The 18731-nt window shown below is 43.0% G+C and overlaps 1 protein-coding gene across 3 annotated transcripts in view; it reads left to right on the top strand.

The window, feature by feature from the left end:
- Nucleotides 1-17619, top strand: part of FBXL7 (F-box and leucine rich repeat protein 7) — a 182471-nt gene extending 164852 nt beyond the window's left edge. For all 3 annotated transcript variants that reach the window (XM_086741998.1, XM_086741999.1, XM_086742000.1), the window contains 2 exons: nucleotides 10654-11265; nucleotides 16823-17619. In XM_086741998.1, the coding sequence (XP_086598124.1) occupies nucleotides 10654-11265; nucleotides 16823-17559 (1349 nt within the window). In that variant the 3' untranslated portion in view covers nucleotides 17560-17619. The remainder of the gene's footprint in view (nucleotides 1-10653; nucleotides 11266-16822) is intronic.
- The last annotated feature ends 1112 nt before the right edge of the window (nucleotides 17620-18731 follow it).

Raw genomic sequence — 18731 nt, 5'->3', positions numbered from 1 at the left:
TCCCAGCTTAACTCCCAAATTTCCCATAAACAAAATTTTCATCCTTGTGGTTCTGAATAAGCACTGTGTGCTTCCTCAGTGCGTCATTTTATGTATATTGAGTGTGTTTGTAACACAATAGAGGACTGCTGACCATCACTACAGGGCTCTTATAACATGAAGTGTTTGTTATAAAAATTTCTTGGTTTATGTGTCTTTGTTAGAGGGGTGTTAGATTGTGCTGGTGTCCTGGATTTCTGCTTTGGACACCTACATTTCTTTTCTTTCATCCGCTCCAGAGCGTTCCTCTCACTTAGATCCCAAAGGCGATTTGTTGGGGATTTGGCTTTGGCCAGATCCTTGCTGAATTTATTCCTTTGTCTGTAAGTTTAGTAGTAGCATTGTGGATTTGCAAGAAACATAGAACTGTGCATTAAATGAAGTTTTCTACCATTCCTTCAAAAAGCCCTGGAGACCAGCTTTACTTTCTCAGTTTGGCCACTCGTCAAAAGGGAGGAGGGATGCAACCCTAGAAATATGGTATTTGCCTGCAAAACGAGAGAATGCTTGGCAGGATGCTAGCAGGTGCTTTTGAAGGAATCTCATTCCTGGGAAAGAAAATAAACTTTGGAAACTGAAGTGTAAATGGATCTGAACGCGTCAGGAGCAGGTGTTGCAGGTCGGCCTTCAGTTACGCTTTGCACAGTTCTGCTGATTTTCTGTAATCTGTGGCCATCCCACAGACCCAGGCAGGATTCTTGATGGAATCCCTCCATCCAGTCTGCAAAAGCATTAGTCCTGGAGTAAACACTTTGCTGATTTGTAAAGCCTGGAAAACTTTTACCACCTCTGTGTAATTCTCTTACAGGATTGAAAACAGCTCACCTCCGCGCCGGGGAGAGAGCAATGGCTTGGCAACTGATTGAGTACCTTTTGCAGAAGGGGGCTGTATTCTGTTTTCTGTTGGCAGCATTTTTTGTTGTTGCTTGATTATCACTTCCTTACTGATAATGTAGCAGCTTGAGGGGTACGTCATCTGCTTCGACGTACGAATCCTCAGCTTGGACATCAGGTGGGCACTTGCAGGTATCTCACAGGACAATCCAGAAGGAGCGGGGCTGAACCAAGCTGAACTGGGATTGACTTTACCTTCTCATTTGTTTTGGGATGGTTTTTTGGTGGTTTTTTTTTTTTTTTAATCTAGAGGCCTCTTCTTGTGCTGTGTACAACTCTGTCCAATAACTTGAAGGGTTGTCTTTTCCCAGATTATCAGCAAAGCCTGTGTTTACTATGCTTGATTTTATTTTAGGAAGGATATTTGGACTATTCTAGATTACATTGATTTAATGAATCTTTAACATCTGAACTTGAATGTTAAAAGAAGAGCACAACTTTGTGGCTTTAAGTCTCTTGCTACTGTTCCTTCTTCTGTTTAGCCTATTGCTTACTATTTATTTCTCCAATTTCGGAGGTCAAATCCTGGATCCCATGTTAATTTAAAAGTCAATAATTTCTAAAAGTCATGCGCTTTTTAAATGCCAGTATTTGATTATTAAAACCAATGTTCTTTTACATTAATAATTCACTTGTGGCAAATATGCTGGAAACAGTAATTCTTGGGGGAATTATTTGCCTGCTGTAGGGTTTGCTACCAACTGGATGCAAGTCATCTTGATTACACAACAAAGTGATTGTATTGTCAGCTTTCCTCAGAGGCAAGCATTCCTCTGCTTTGTATATTATTTTCCGTTTAGAGCAACACACATCTGCCAGAACTACATTTCAGGGTTCTGCAAGTCCTCTTGGTTTTGATCCATGTGAACAACTGGGGATTTTGAAAATGTTTCCCTCCCAGAAATTTAAGTCCAGCAACTTTAAGATAAGTTCTAGACCGATGTAAACTGTTACATCTTCTATTCCAATTTTTTTTTTCCATTTCTGAGAGGTGAAATAGTGGAACAGCTACACCTGGCTGGAGCAACTGACTGGATTTCTGCATTTTAAAGTTGGGAGCCAGTAGGCATTTGTTCCAGTTTTCTATTTAAGTTGCAAAGATACATTTGTATCAACACAAACTTCATGTCAGCATATCATTCAAAGACAGAATAGGATCTGTTTGCCCCAGCTCAATGTCACTTTAAGCGACTGGTTCTGGGCATGTATCTATCGCTTGAAAACCAATACTAAGCAGGGTGCACTCATCTTACCTATATTTATGTAAAGTGGGTTTAAAATGAAAAATTAAGATCAATACATTAAAAAGTGGAACACAAATATAAATGTTGCCTAGTCAGGCAGGAAGGTGTTTTACTTGACAAAATGTTGACCTTGGAGTATGTCAGAGTAACTCAAAGAAAAGGCAGAACGTAGTTGTAAGCCTGTTTCACTGAACCAAGTCATTCTCTGGACAAATTGGGGAGGTTTTTCATATTCACCAGGATAGAGTTCCTGGGTTAATTAAGACTTTCTAACACCTTGTCAGTTAGAGAGAGAAAGGAGATGACAGACCTTTTAATATGACTTTGAAATTAAGCAAAGTTCCTATCTTTTTCTTATCTTATTTATCTTAACTTCCGTATAGAAGTATATAGAAGATGCTTATATATAAGCATCTTGTAAATGCTTATTTTCATTTTAGCTCAGTTGATGTGGACATTTCAAAGCAATGCATTGAACAGCAAAGGACTGGATCCCCATGGATGTAGTAAACCAGAAAATGAGGGACAATGAAATGCAACGTGTCCGGTTCACTGATAATCCAGTCCACACAACCCAGCAGGACACAGAATGTCTCTCCTCTAGGTGGTACGGGTTAGGCTGGGAGGTGGTAGCTCAGGGTTTGGAGGAGGTGGACGACGGGTTCTTCACTGGTCAGTGGGTTCACCTACAGTAGCATTTTTGCTCAGGTCTAAAGTTCACTTTTGAAATGACCCTCGCCCCCCTTAGTCCCTGCTTAAAATGCTTTAGTTACTACCACAAAATGCATGAACCCAATTGCTTTCAAGTGAAACTAAAGCAAAAAAATATGTTCTGGCAGGACACCTAAGGCACCAGAGGCAACCCCTAGTGAGCATTCAGGTTTGGCGATAAAATCAGACGTCCAAAAGCTAACGCCCACTTCCAGGTCTGTGGATGTTGGGTTCTCAACACTTTTGCTCCACAGATCTCTTTTGGGGCTGCTAACATAGACATGAACTAGCCCAGCTGGAGGAGCTCCCTACCATACTGCAAGGAGTTGGGAGAGCATCTGACCTGAAGGGGTTTAAGACGAGCTTGTACTTAAGCATGTATGGAATTCATTTTGAGGTTAGATATTTACTGAACATGGAAAAAATGCACCATCTCATCTATCTCTGTCATTTCCCAGCAATGATGCACTGACAAACCCTTTTCTCAGAACCCTTGTGCTAGTGGTACTGAAGTGTTTCAGTGGTACTGAAGGCAAAATTAAGATGCTCTGACTTCATAAAGTAATACGTTGATTACTTTCCCGCGCCCCCCAGCCTTTGTATTTTTAGCTTTGTTCAAAAATACAGGGAGAAAATTAATTCTTGCCAAATGGCAGGGGACAAAGTCAGTAGGGGGGAAATTAGTTCCAGCTTTTGACAAATACATTCTAAGGAAGAATTATTTGCTTAATAAAACTATGATTACTTCACTTGCAGTGCTGTTTGACTTTAAGCATCTAGTGTGACTATGCCAGGAATGCAAGATCAGGTCTCCAAATGCACGTAGAGGATTTTATAGACTAAAGAAAACGGGAGCTCAACATCACAGGGAAGTTACACCGGTATAATCCAAGGTGTAAAATGTCACACAGAAACTACTATGAAATTACTTCAAATTTAAGTCAACACATCCCTCTTCCACCTGGCCTTGTAACAAAGTCTCTGGTCTTGTACAATAGGTGCAGTTTCTTATTACATTCTATGGGAGGTTTTTAAAAACTACAAAAGGTTATTTTAAGTTCTGTGGAACCATTTCTTCCAGGAGCATGTGGATGCCATTACTTCATGAACTCTGAGGCTGCTCATTCTTACACTGAAATATCGAGCCTTGTTGCAGATCTTTGCTCTCAAAAAGAGTTGCGCATCCTACAACATCTCACAGGATAAGAAATCAGTTATCATCTATGCCGACATGTTTTTGTTCCCTTGACCTTACTCTTCTTAAGTTTTTAATCTAATTTTCTGTGTTTGTAAGAATACATTGTCTGGTGAGAGGGAAACAGAAGCTGTAACCTATCTCAGATTTATTTAAACTTTTGCATGTCTGTGTTGGAAACAAGCCAGTGAAATATGGACTAAATTAAATCACCATATGGTGGCCAGTGAAGGCGAATAGTATATTGCCTGGTTATCACTGAGTATTTGTCAACTGTGATGATGTTCCTAAAAGGACCCTTTAGAGATCTGCCCTGATCTACCCTACAGTATTCTTTAGTAGGTTGCTAATTTTTTCTATCCTTCTGCAGAAGCCATCTGTTTGAATTGAACTGAGACACAAAACTAGCAATATACAGAGAAATGGATTAACATTTATGACACTGGACCTGCAGTATATTTGGAAAACTGAACATGAGTACAATTTGAGAAGGTTCCTCTGTACTCAAAATGCTCCTGAAAAAAAATAGAAGATTAAGGAGAGAGAAAACATACTACTCTCTAAGGAGACAGGTGTGGGGAAGATGAATAGATTATATAAACAAGGACGAAGAAAATAAATGGCCAGGCAGCTGTATGGCACATATGGGAGTCTGGGCAACGTGTCCAGTCATGTGCTGAATGCATCATCCTTCTGAGACTGTTGAAATCTGGAAGATTGACAGTGTGGTTTCCATGAAATATCGGTGGGAAGGATTCCACTTTAGCCACTGCTGGTGAGGTGCAGTGTGTTATGCTCAGTTTGGAGCATTGTACATTAAGAGAAATTAGATTAGAGAAATCTAAAGGAAAAACTAGGAGAAGCTGTGAATGTTAGTAATGTGACTAGGAAGAAAGGGCTGAAGTTTGAGCAAATGCATGTGAGAAATCTTTGCAGGAAGAATGGAGACTTCATGTTCTTCACAATCACTCAGAGAGGAGCAAGAAACAGCTTCTTGTGTGAGTTGGGTAAGAGGAAAAACTTAGAAACTTGGTATGGTGTCACCACTGGAACAGGCACCTCAGTGACCTGGGTAATAGCTGTCCCTGGAAATTAACAGCAGGGCAGACATGCACATCAGAGATGGTTTCAGTGTACTGGGGAGAGACGAGAAAGCTCATCCAACTCCGTTTCTCATTCTGTACATTCTTGATTGAAAAAGGCTGCAAAATCACGTAGGTATCTCTGCCAGGCAGCCCTTTCCCTCTGGCATACTTGACTGCTGCAGCCCCGTGCAAGTTTGCACAGTGAGTTTTGCTCCAGCTGCCTCTTCACTATCGTGGGCTCTCCAGTTTCTCCCAGCCTCCTGCAGCTGGGAGGAACCGAGGTCAGCAGGGTAACTCAGCCTGAGAGAAACGCCTGAGGATGTTTGCCATGTGGAAGATGCTCTTTTTTAGGTATCACTTTTTCTGGGACTTTGTCTGTGCTCATGGCCTTAGAAAGGAAATGGCCCTGTTGTAGCCTGCTGTCCTAGCTAACACCTCTGAATCTCCTCTGAGGGCACATGGCCATATTTGACATCTGTCTGTCAAATTCACAAGTCTTTCCTTGAATCACCCCACAATGTTCCCCTGTAGAAGCCTGTCAGCTGCTTCTCTTCCCCTTTGCACTGTAGACTGTAGCTGCTACAACTGTTAAGCTCCCGCTTTCCCCAGTCTCTGTAAAAGGAGTACTTTATCGGCATGTGCGAAGTTGATGGCACCGTGGTAAAAATATGAAGCCTATACCCACATTGCACTTAGTAAAGGACGTAATATCTGTGCAACATTGTTATTGATGAGGAGATGCTAAGTGACGTTTCTGTACTATGTGTAAATGTTTCTTGCACCCATTATTTTGCATCTGATGTTTTGACAAAACTGCCAATTGCTTTTTATCCGTTCTCAGCTATACTGACTTTTCAGAGCATGAACATAGTTTGGTTTAACTCTTGGCTCAGTTTTGCCAAAAACCTCGGTGGTAACAACAGATCAACCAGAAGGATCCTTTTTAGTTGTCAGATAAGAATCTGAAGTTTGATTGATATTTACTGAAATTTTCATTTTAATTTAGTGAACTTGAGGAGCTTGGTTTAGGATTCACTTTAAAAAAGGCACACCTGTGATACTGTAGTGGAAGGTGTGGCTGAATAGAGTCACGCTTTAAGCATGGAAATTATTCACTCTGAAAAAGTCCATGCTGGGATCTGGATGTCAAGTGTCCCGTGTTGGTGTGCACCGCTGGACTAGCGAAAATACAACATTGTTTTCTCTCTCTGGTTCAAAATTGGACACTGCATATCGTTGGCAATCCCTGAAGGAACAGAGACTAGATCTTGGTTTAGATCATATATATTTAAAGGCTCTTTTTCCCCAGATGTATGTATTAATTGGGAAACAAACTGGGGAAAAAAAAATCCTTTGAAATAAACCAGATTCCTAATGGAATAAGAAAACTCCCTCCAGTGCATTTTCTCCCTCTGTGTCAGCTTTTACAGTTCTGTTTCTGGCGTGCATCTTTTGAGATTTCTTTAAAGATTGTTATGAAATTTTCTCTTACATCAACAGACAATTTTCAGAGCCCAAGCAAAGCTTTAATAAAAAGCATCTTGCACAGAAGATTGGTAATTGGGGAGGGAGAGGGGAAAAAGAGGTTGTAGGGAGGGGAAGCACAGGGCTACTTTGTAACTTGTTTTTTGCTTTCTAAGATCACCAAAATGTCAAGCTGCATTTCAGGCTTGTAAACAATTGGGTTTTTGAAGAAAAGAAGTGCTTGTATAGAGCATGTGTGTGTAAAGGTTTGTATTGAGAACTGCAGTCATTTGCACTCGCAGGGCTGTGGTTATTAATGTCCCGTTGTCGTTAAGTTGCCCTGTCTCAGGCTGACTCAGCTTGTTAGCTAGCAGGCAGTAAATGGTGAAGAGCAAAATGTGAAGGAAACCCTTAGAGGGTCAGATAGTGCTATAGGAAGCCCCTCCCAACAATCCTTGAAAAGCCTGGAAAATGTACAGTAGGCCAAGTGTTTTGCTGAAGCTTTAAATGCCAGCAAAAAGCTTTCCAAGTTTTTACTGGCAAAAAGCTCCTGGACTCACCTGCCATTTTTTTCTTTTCTCCTTAGGGCTGTACAATGAACAGTAAGTGGGAATACCTCTGCACAGAGTTCAGCTGAGCTACCAGCAAAATTCCTGTCTGAGAGCATATTGCATTACGGGCTCAGCAGACCAGTAATGCTCTCTCGGCTCTCTTGTTTGAATATAATGACACACTGCAGTCTTTTTCCAAAATACTTTGGGGTGGGGAGACAGGGTGTGTGCGTATGTATGTGTATGTGTCTGTCTGGAAGTCCGTGCCCCAAAGGTGGAAGAAGCAAGTTTCACATGACGCACCTTCAGGATTGAAGGTAAAGGTAATACAGGATGCACATCTGGAACTGCTATACTAATGAGAGAATTAAGAGAGCACGAAGAAATCACGGAGTGTAGCCATAAAACAGAAGGTCAAACCTTTTTTAGCTCTAGGTCTAAGCTAAAAACCACATTTTGGTAATTCATTACGCACGCAGAAGGTCTAAGGTATTGGTTATTCACAGTGTGCCCAGGAGCGATGAAGGAATGACACTTCGGATCCAAAAAGAGTGGAGCTTAGCCATGTTAGCTTGATGCTGTGATCACCAGGGGAGAGGGGGAGAATCATGGAGTATTAAATGCTTTTTTTATACTTAATTAGGAATGGAGGGTAGGGAAGAATGTAACCCTGCACAGATTTTTAGGTGTTTTCAACAATAACTGACATACATAAATACATGTTTTCAACATATGCTGGGAGACTGTCTTACAGGAGGTAATCATCCCCACAGTACTAGAAATTGTTTATAGCATATGTTAAAAAATGAAACTTTTTGCTTTTGATTTTAGTTCCATCTGTTTTGCGATGTAGAAACAAGGGTTTCTTCTGTGGCTTTTATTTACATCATTTTGGTTTCCCTTTTTGTGCTGGTTTGTGTGAAAAACAAACAACAGTCAAACAAACAAAAAGCCCGAAGGAAATTAAAAAGTAGAAGGAAAGGAGAGGAATTCACAATACCAAATATATATAGTCAGGAAGATACATCCAGCACTTGAAAAAAAAAGTGTCGTCTTTTATTTTAGAAGCATCCTTGTCTTGAAACCTCAAGAAAAGAGCAAAAAGTAGAGGCTCTAAATCTGCCACATCTTCTGCACATGTTTAACTATAGGCACTGTCGTTGACTTTGGTGGTAATGTGAGGGAGGTCAAACATATGGTAAGTCCTTACAAAAATTAATCTAGAGGGCTGTTGCCTAAGTGGTCTGTGGAGTCAGTGCTTGTCTGCAGGAGCCTGGGTGCTGCTGCTGTTTTGTTTTTTTTTTCTCTCCAGCTGTAAATCTCATTTTAAAAATACCAGAGTATACCAGACGCTTTCCAAATAACACTCCTCGATGCAATTATTTACAATAGCTGCCAAGGGGGTATTAGGAGGTCTCAAAGGGAAGCAGAGTCTGCAAAACCCACTCTGCATTAAGATACAGTTCTTGCTCAAAAATGCACAAACCCCTGGGCTAGGTCCACGTAGCCACAGCATAAACTCAGAAGCCTTGAAGAAAATGTTTTTCCTGTCATTTGCTGAAGTACTGAGTTTCTGTCTAAGTAAAACAAGATACAGAAGAGGAAAAGGGAAGGAGCCGAGTAGCGTAGGTTTTTCCTTCACAGTGTGAGATGATGATTTTGATCGCTCTGCAGCTGAACAAGGTGATCTGGGACAAGCTACTGGACTTTGTGTCTTGACTTCTTCAGCTAAATAGTTGTGCCTCTCTCCCTTGCAGACATGCTGTGAAAATGCTACTGTAGTAGCTAGAGCGATCAGAGCGTGCCTGTGCTGGGCTAAGTAAAGGCTTGATGGGGAAATTAATGTGTAATGCACTGATCAAATTCATCTAAAATATAGTTAATTTTAAAACTCTACGTAAACACAGATTTGGGCAGGTTTGTTGAATGCGTTTCTGACTCTATCCTGCTTAGTCCATGTGTATGCTGTCACAATCCCAGAGCTGTAGAGTCGACGTTACTTAAGGAGACACCTTTGCACACTTCCCTGAGTTGTCTGAACACTGAAGTGCTAGCAGAAGATGTGACGAGGAGGAAAGCCTCGTGCTCTAAAACCGCTGTTCTTACTCAATTCATGATATTTTTAATTTTACTGAGCACTAAATTATGGATCGTATATTCATCTCTGGATGGTGCGTTCCTTCTTAAATAATTTCTGTTGAAATTCTGAAATTTCTGTTCCAATTTCTGATCAGTACTGAGAGGTCAGAGATGGAAAGAGTGCGCTTAGCAGCAGCATTCATCTGTCATACACTGGTTACATCTTGTGTAGCGTACTGCTGCAATATCTGAGAGTCTCTAAATGTATTGCCCGTTGCTTGACTACCAAAATTATATCCTAGTTGTCTTCCAGTCTTTTACTTGCTTTGCTTGGAGAGCTGGGAAGAGTGGAAATGACTCATAGGGAGCAATGTCAGCACAGAGGGAAAAGACTTGAAATCATCTTACAGCAAAGGCAACTTTTCTTAGTAGCAGAGGCCCTTTGTTTTTGTGCTTGCTTTTTCCCAGTAAAGTGAAATAAAGAAGGTAAAGCAGCAGCAGATTGTTTTGTGGATTTTTGGGGGGCGGTAACCGTTTCCATTGTGACAATTAGCCCTAGCAAAATGTGCATGCCAATGTTGTGCAACAGCTCTGTAACAAGTTTCCAGGCGTACCGTTTCTTTGCCCCTTACTTTTCTGGGCTTATTTTTTTAAAATCCAATTGAAGTTCACTGTAGTCCATTGGACAGGAGTGCTTTCTGCATGCACCTGAAGAGGCACAGCCAACTCCCCTTCCAGAACTAGTCAGCAGCTCTTGGTTGAGCTGCTGAGTCCCAGTTTGCAGGAATGAAAAATGAACTTATTTAATGACACAAAGAAAATAAGTATATGGGGGTTGTGCTTTTCCCATCTGCGCAGGTTTGGTGAAGGAAGCAGCATTTGCCTTGTGAGCTCTTCTTTGACCTCTTGCTGAGAGGTGAAGGACCACAGTGTTCCTCCCCTAACAGCCCACAGCTGCCTAGGTAGTGCCAAGGTTATAGGCAGTTACTCTCTGTCAAAAGAACCCTATGACTCAAATGTAGTAATTTCTTGCTGTGTTTAGTTGAGAGTATAAAGAATTAAAATCCCTGGACTTCCAGTGTCATCTCCTCTTCATCGCAGGGCTCAGACCTGCAGCCCCTCCTTTGCTAGCATGGCTTTGACAGCACAGCCAGGGCTGCCTCTCTGTCATGTACCCAGCGCTAAGGTGAACAACGTTTTCAGAGCATACCCTAAGATAGATTCTGAAATATGTGTTTCCTCACTCTCACTGGTAAAAACGACTGCTTAACTCCCAACAAACCTTGAAGCCCATCATGCTCCGTTAATAAACACGCTAGGGGGGTGCTGTGCTGCACAGAGTCCTCTGCATCCGCCCACTGCTTACTGAAATAATGTGTTTTGTCTTCCAGACTCCGACCTCAGCATGCGGACACTCAGCACACCTAGTCCAGCACTAATATTTCCACCGAATTCCCCTGGTTTCCAGAATGGCAGGGAGTCATCGACATCTTCGTCCTCAGTCACTGGGGAGACGGTTGCCATGGTCCACTCACCGCCTCCAACCCGTCTCACTCATCCTCTCATCCGGCTGGCGTCCAAGCACCAGAAGGAACAGGCCAACATAGACCGGCTGCCCGATCACTCCATGATCCAGATATTCTCCTTCCTGCCCACCAACCAGCTGTGCCGCTGTGCCCGCGTGTGCCGCCGCTGGTATAACCTTGCCTGGGACCCCCGACTTTGGAGGACTATTCGCCTGACCGGCGAGACAATCAACGTAGACAGGGCTCTTAAAGTGCTGACCCGGAGGCTTTGTCAGGATACACCCAACGTATGTCTCATGTTGGAGACGGTAATTGTTAGTGGCTGCAGGCGGCTCACAGACAGAGGACTCTACACCATTGCCCAGTGCTGTCCAGAACTGAGGAGACTGGAGGTGTCTGGCTGTTACAACATCTCCAACGAGGCGGTCTTTGATGTTGTGTCACTGTGCCCAAACCTGGAACACCTGGATGTGTCAGGTAACAGGAAATATTTCAGTTCAGATGCCTCTGATTCTAAAAGCCTCATGCTTGTCAAACTCTTGGCCGCACAGCTGCACACTTTCCCTTTCTGTTTTGTCTTTTGAAGTAGGAATGACAATCAAACACAGTACTGGTGAGACAGGCACTGCTAGAATGTCAGTGCACCAAGTGCCAGCAGTACCTCTGGACACGAGCTAGCAGAGATGGCCCATTCGAATACCACGAGTACCATTAATAGATTTTTGCACAAAGCACCCTTACAGTGGTTGATGTTCCAGTAAGTGCTACATCATGTGGTGAAGGCTAGTTACTTCAGCAAAATTTATCTTTTACATATATACATATAATTTATATGTAGATTATATTTATAATTTATACATCTGTAATCTGATAAGTGACTTGAGGAGGATCTCAAAATCAGTGCTAGGCTTTTGTCTGGGTATAAATATCAATTGTCATCCCTAGCTAAACTCCAGGGTCTCCTTGTTTCCATTTTTCCAGTGCTATTTTAAAGAGACTTAGCTAGCTTGGTCTTTTTTTTTTTTTTTTTTTTCATAATGTATCTATTTACTTTCTGCTTTTCCTTTCACCCAGTTACACTGTATGACTGCAACTGTTTAGATCAGCAGAAATGTTTTAGACAATTTTCCTCAGACCTGCTCTGGGAAAACATGATTTTTTTTTTTCCCAAGGTCAGCCGCATAGAATTTCCTCTCTGCAAATAGGTTGGCACTTAATGGAAAGGATGTAGCCAAGCAGAGCGCTGAAGTAAATTTGATGTTTAATACTTAATTCATTATCTCACTTGTTGTCTCTCTAATGTTGTTATTAAACAGCCAGGACAGATTTGCCGTTGCAGAGGTACTAATGGGGATAGGAAACGATGCTATTGAGTCACTGGTTCCCAGATAAACTGATTTTTCCAAGGCTGCCTATCTAGTGTATACTGCTTTGCTTTCTTTTTTCTGCCTTTTATGGGTTTTTTTTAACTGATTTATCCAACTCTTTCACCTAATATTACTAAGATGGCAGCAATGTCATGGAAAGCATCAACACAAATAGCAACAAATGAGAATTATTAACTTTTTGTGATCGCTTTCTGAAACTCTCAGGTGATAAGGAGTCTCTGTGGGACTCCATGGGAGTCCTGTCCCATGGGGTCTATTTGCAGTGACCTTGCATATGGATTACTTGTTGTTGCTCTACAGACTGACATTAGTTCTGGATTGCTAACCGCTGCAATTTCCAACACCAGGAGAAAAATGTATGTACCTGTGTGATTTAGACCTAGAGCTACATATCACTGTGAAGGCTGACTGTATCCCTGGCATATTTATGCTTTTCTTACCACATTCTGTAGGGTGGTACAGAGAGCTGAGTGGCTCAAGGATCCCGGGCCTGGAGAGACAGGACGAGTGGAATTGCTGAGCTGAGGGTGAACTGCAATGGGACACCACTCTGTTAGCTGACATCCTGAGTACACCTGGGGGTTTGTAAATGGCTGAAAATGCTTTGGTCCACAGCTCCTACTGATAGATATGCTATAGACCAAAGGTGACATTTTCAAAAGCAGAGAAAATGAAAAGATGTTACCAGGTCTTGAAATAGGTTCTTTAGATTTCCCCAAGCCTGTTACTTTCAGACCTAGAAGATGGTGTCTGTCCCTAAGAGCTCATCAGTTTGGTCCAAAGTGCGTAGAGGGTGAGTGAAATACCTATCTTCCTTAAATTTTGTCATGTCAATGGGACAGGAAAGTAATTTCAATCTCACATTTTTCTAAGTTGTCGTTTCTTTTTGGAGCAGGCGAGGGAAAATTCTTGGTTTTGAACATGCTCACAAGTCAGGGTGTTTAAGTTCAGACATGGCTTTTGCTGCGTGTGCCTGCATATGAATTGAGGATAATGGATCTCTGGGGTCTTGTTTTGAGTCCACTTTTTTCATTCTGATGTCGGTAATTTTGGAGGATGTTTTGGAAGCAGGACTGCATTTTCCTTTCCTTCTGTCTGTAGTTAGGAGGACAAGGCTTGCACCTACACACCTAAGCAATTCTCAGGTCTGAAGTTGTTCACTGGTATGGTTTCATACTGCACAAGAGAAGCTGGGTACGTGTGCTGGGGGATAACGCTATACTTGTAGCTAGTTAATTAAAACCCAGTTCACAGTTGTACATCTAGTTGAATCCTTCTCCCCTTTGCATGGTTACTTGGCAGCAGTAACATACCAAAGTCTTTAATGTCAAAACCAGATGTTCGTATTAACTTTAAGAGTTTTCCACAATGTAAGTTCTGTCACTCTCAGCATCCACTTTGTGGGCAGGTCTGAGATATCTCTAGAAGCTGGTTGAGCTCAACTGCAAGTTATTATCTAACACACTAGCCAACATTTTGCTCAATCTGTTGGGAAGTTTCTCCTCCCTTTTAAAAATCAGTTATACTTTATGGAAAATGCTGTTACAAGAGCTTTGTTTTTACATTTTCTTATTGTTTAGGACAGAAAAATTGTAGCAGACTCAGGAACCTGTCATTTTGCCTAAAAATCAGGCAGTTCTGTATCAACATGGACTCTTTTTCTGGTGAAACCATTTTGAATATCCTTCCCATTAAATATTTTATAGTGTAGCCAAAGTAACTAGACAAGGCGATGCTGAGCTTGTCAAAACAGTGATCACACACTGATGTATGTGAGTCCAACCCTGCTGTGAGACTTCTGATCCTTCACTTTCTAATTGTGATCATTAAAGAGTTCCCACTTCTTGGATCCTCAGCAGACAGCACGTTCTCCTCAGCCTTGTGGACCCTTCTATCTCACTTAGCCAGATTTTAAAATGCAATTCTGGGCAGCACATAAAATATCCAGACAGACTCCTTAATCCAGCAACCTTCTCAGGCAAATGCAATAGCGACAGCTATGTCAGGTCCAGCAGAACTCTGCCTAGGTTCCAGCTTCTTCTGTGGAAACTGACCTCAAGGACGGGGCCTCCTGTGGTGCATTTTGTATCACTTACTCCAAAGAACATATTAGAGGTGAAATTTTTATACCATTAGTATTGTACTGCTTCCCTTTAGAATAGAATCATAGAATCTTTAAGGTCGGAAAAGACCTCCAGGATCATCAGGTCCAACCGTCAACCTAAGACCACCATGTCCACTAAACCTTGTCCTGAAGTGCCACATCTACACATTCTTTGAACACCTCCAGTGATGGTGACACCACCACTTCCCTAGGCAGCCTGTTCCAGTGCCTGACCACTCCTTCAGTAAAGAAATTTTTCCTAATATCCAATCTAAACTTTCCCTGACACAATTTGAGGCCATTTCCTCTCGTCCTATCACAAGTTACTTGGGAGAAGAGACCAACACCCGCCTCCCTAAATCTCCTTTCAGGTAGCTGTAGAGAGCAATGAGGTCTCCCCTCAACCTCCTCTTCTCCAGACTAAACAATCCAAGTTCCCTCAGCCGCTTCTTGTAAGAGACTTGTTCTGAAGACCCCTCATCAGCTTCATTGCCCTTCTCTGGATGTGCTCCAGCAACTCACTGTCCTTCTTGTAGTGAAGGGCCCAAAACTTCACACAGTATTTGAGGTGCGGCCTCACCAGTGTTGCGTACAGGGGCACAGTCACTTCCCTACTCCTGCTGGCCGTGCTATTTCTGATGGAAGCCAGGTTGCTGTTGGCTGCCTTAGCCACCTGGGCACACTGCTGGCTCATATTCAGCCAGCTATTGACCAACGTCTCCAGGTCCTTTTCAGCCAAGCAGCTTTCCATCCACTCTTCCCCAAGCCTGTAGCATTGCATGTACAAAAGTGAAAAATCACTTTGCATTATTGAGCACATATGTAGTACTTATTTGAAGGCAAACATATTTCCAAAGATTGCACCATAACAGAGACAGATCTGCAACACAGTCTGAAAAGGAAATAACAGCATTCTATTTTAAGATGATGTTCTTCGTTGAACAAAGCGCTTTGCTTCAAGGTCCCAGAGCTTCTGCATGACCTGTGGACAGTTTGCCCATTTCATTGTGTGAGACCTAAGGTAAAATTTGCATTTGTTCAAATAAAATTGAGTCCCAAATTAAAAATCTAGCTGCAAATTCAAATGATCATTGTAGAAATCTAACTGCAGGTGGCAAACCGTTTCAAGTCCATATCCTATGCTTCTCACAGCATTTGTGTGAGCCCACTGGATTACCTGAAGGGACCTTTCTTCCTTTTTGTTTTTAAGAACTGAAGCATATTCATACCTTCCACTAAGCCGGATGAGAACCTGTTGTATCAAATGGTATGGGTTTAGGCCGTTTAAGTTTTTGAGGTGGTCTCCATACATTGTCATGCTCTTTACTTCCAGGCTACAGGATTTGTGCAGCATTTCTCATACATAGGGCTCTAAGGTTGTCATCCTGACTTTTTTGGCTTTTCTTGGGTCACTTCATTCCTGTTGGCCAGTGTTTCAGCAATACAGAAAAGCTCTTTTTATCCCTCCCTGAGGGCACCTCTTCAGGCATAATCTGCAGAATTTATCTGAGAAGACATTTATAGCTAAAACTGTTGGGTCTTGGTCCCTAGCAGGTAGACCCTCCCTTCTTCCTTGCAGCTGTTCCTAGCTAATGCAATGTGTCCAGCTGAACTTGGCACAGTTAAGAATTTCGCTTCAGAAGCCTGAGACTGCCAGTTTGCAGTGCAGCAAAAGCAGCACTTTTAAAAAAAAAAAAGCTTTCATTCACCACCACACACAGAGTGGAGGTTAAAAATGGGGGAAATCTGTGCGCGTGTTTTTCCCTTTAATCTAGCTCATTATCTTTCCTTGCAAGGTCTGGTGTTTCTCCTCTAGTCTAGTTACCTCCATTCATGGCCAGACTCTCTCACTTAAAACCATCCTTTTCTGCAATTGTCCATGTCCTCTCATGCCCTTACCAGTCTGTTGGCTCCTGCTAACTCTCTCCATTCTCCGTAGGTTACTCAAATCTCCACCCTTCTGCAAGCACATAGTCTTGCCATAGTTTTGCACCCTTCCCACATTGCAGGCTTGGGGCTGCGTTCACATCTGTTCTCCAAATGCTTTTTGGAGGGTGGGTGGGGTGGTGGGGTTTGTCTTTTTTTATGATGGGATTGGATGGTGAAAGAGCCTCTGATGTTGGTTTACAAACTCAGCCAGTCAGCAATGAGACTGCCTCTAATGAAAAAGCTGTGCTGGTTGTTGTGTAGTACCACTTTTTCAAATTGTCACTGGGTTTATGTTGCAGTAACAGATCATAGACTGTCCCTAGATTAACCTAGGGACATCATTTTACATCTGGGATATGAACAAAATCGGTCTGTCACTTTGCTGGTGCTCAAAATCCCAAAGCAACCTCAGTGTCTCTAGTGGAGTTTATTACTTCCTCTGGTGTAGGGACACATCACAGCACACCCAGACTAGTCAGTCAGGATGATTCTGCTCTTGCAACATGAAGATCTCTTCATCACATCCAGCAGGCAATTTCATGCCCACCTTTCTGGTCTTGCTGTGTGATTTATTTTTCCTGCTTGCTTAAATTCGCTGTGTTTTTCCACCTAGGCTGCTCCAAAGTAACATGCATCAGTTTGACTCGCGAAGCCTCCATCAAACTGTCTCCCTTACATGGGAAACAAATCTCCATTCGCTACTTGGACATGACAGACTGCTTCGTCCTGGAGGACGAAGGACTGCACACCATTGCCGCTCACTGCACTCAACTGACCCACCTGTACCTGCGCCGCTGTGTCCGCATCACCGACGAGGGTCTCCGCTACCTGATGATTTACTGCCCGTCCATTAAGGAACTGAGCGTGAGTGACTGTCGCTTTGTCAGTGACTTCGGCATGCGAGAGATTGCCAAGCTGGAGTCGCGCCTCCGATACCTTAGCATCGCGCACTGCGGCCGGATCACAGACGTGGGCATCCGATACATAGCCAAATACTGCAGCAAGCTGCGCTATCTCAACGCGCGGGGCTGCGAGGGCATCACGGACCATGGTGTGGAGTACCTCGCCAAAAATTGCACAAAACTCAAATCGCTAGATATTGGCAAGTGCCCTCTGGTCTCAGACACCGGCTTGGAGTTTCTAGCCCTCAACTGCTTCAATCTGAAGCGCCTGAGCCTGAAATCATGTGAGAGCATCACTGGGCAGGGCCTGCAGATTGTAGCTGCCAACTGTTTTGACCTGCAGATGTTGAATGTGCAGGACTGCGATGTCTCTGTGGATGCTCTGCGATTTGTTAAACGACATTGCAAGCGCTGTATTATAGAGCACACCAACCCTGCCTTCTTCTGAAAGGACACCCTCACACCTGTCGTTACAATGCAGTATTAAAAACACTGATGTATAAACACACGCTCCCATACTCAGTAATGCCGTCTTTTCTATAGCTCACGGGAGTCAACTTTTCCTGTATGTTGTGGGTGAGGGGGATTTCTAGAGGACTGTTTTGTTTGCTTTTTGTATGATCACTTTTTAAGGTGCGGTGGGTCTCCATGGAGAGGCTGCCTTAATGCAAAAGCAATGAGTGCTCAGCATCCCCGGTGGGGTGCCTTTTCCATAACAGCCGTGATCTTGTCCCAGGCTACAGTAGCTACCTCCAAAGGAAATAGCACATAATCCCTCCTTTGGAAATGCTACTAAGCTGTGCCAAATACATCTGAATTCCAGCTGTGCTCATGAAGCTGACTATGCAATATGTGTCTGTGTTCCTCAACTTCTTCCAATATGGCTGATAAAGCATCCCCTTGTCTCCAGGTAGTTTCTCTTTGGTAGTCATCCATTCTAATCCCTCAGGAAATACTAGGTCATGTTCTTAAACATACTTGATTGAGGCAGAATAAGACCTGCTGGCCATTGCCAAGCACTCTGCTGAGTGAATCTGGAGATTGCGCCCATGCATGGATTCTCTTGGAAAGCCCACCTCCAGGTCGCTTGTGCATTGTCACTACTTGCCTTCATTTTGTGATCCACCCTCTCCTGCATGTGTAGTCCCACCCTCTGGTAGCAGATAGGGACTTGTGGGTCTGATAAGCAGTGACATACTCACCTGAGTGAGGGAAAACAGATGAGGTATTGGTGGCCTGGCAAAGGGAAAAGCCAGCAAGTCAGCCTGAGAAGCTGCCTTAATTCTGCAACAAGCTGAGACAGAACGGTGGTACACCAGGGACTCTCTGAGGCATTGTGGAGCAGCTTGCACAGAACAGTGCCAATTGCTGTGCTGCGTGGCTGTCACCAGGAAGTCTGTCTTTGTTCCTTCACGCTATCTCTTCAGCAGCCGTGACACCGCTGCAGTTGACACTCCCTGAGCAAACCAGGCACGTGCATTGAGGTAAATTTAGTGTGTGCCTTAATACACGTAGAAACTCGACCCTTTTCTGTGGCCTTCCAGTTCCAAGGATAGATGGCTGATCTGTAGACTTCAGAGACGTTAGCCTGATGTTAGATAACACCCCTGGGGACAGATG

This window comes from Chlamydotis macqueenii, chromosome 2 (genome assembly GCF_036417535.1).
Source record: "Chlamydotis macqueenii isolate bChlMac1 chromosome 2, bChlMac1.mat, whole genome shotgun sequence".
Classification (NCBI taxonomy): Eukaryota; Metazoa; Chordata; class Aves; order Otidiformes; family Otididae; genus Chlamydotis; species Chlamydotis macqueenii.
The sequence above is the reverse complement of the archived record's forward strand: the minus strand, read 5'-3'. Positions and strand labels throughout refer to the sequence as shown.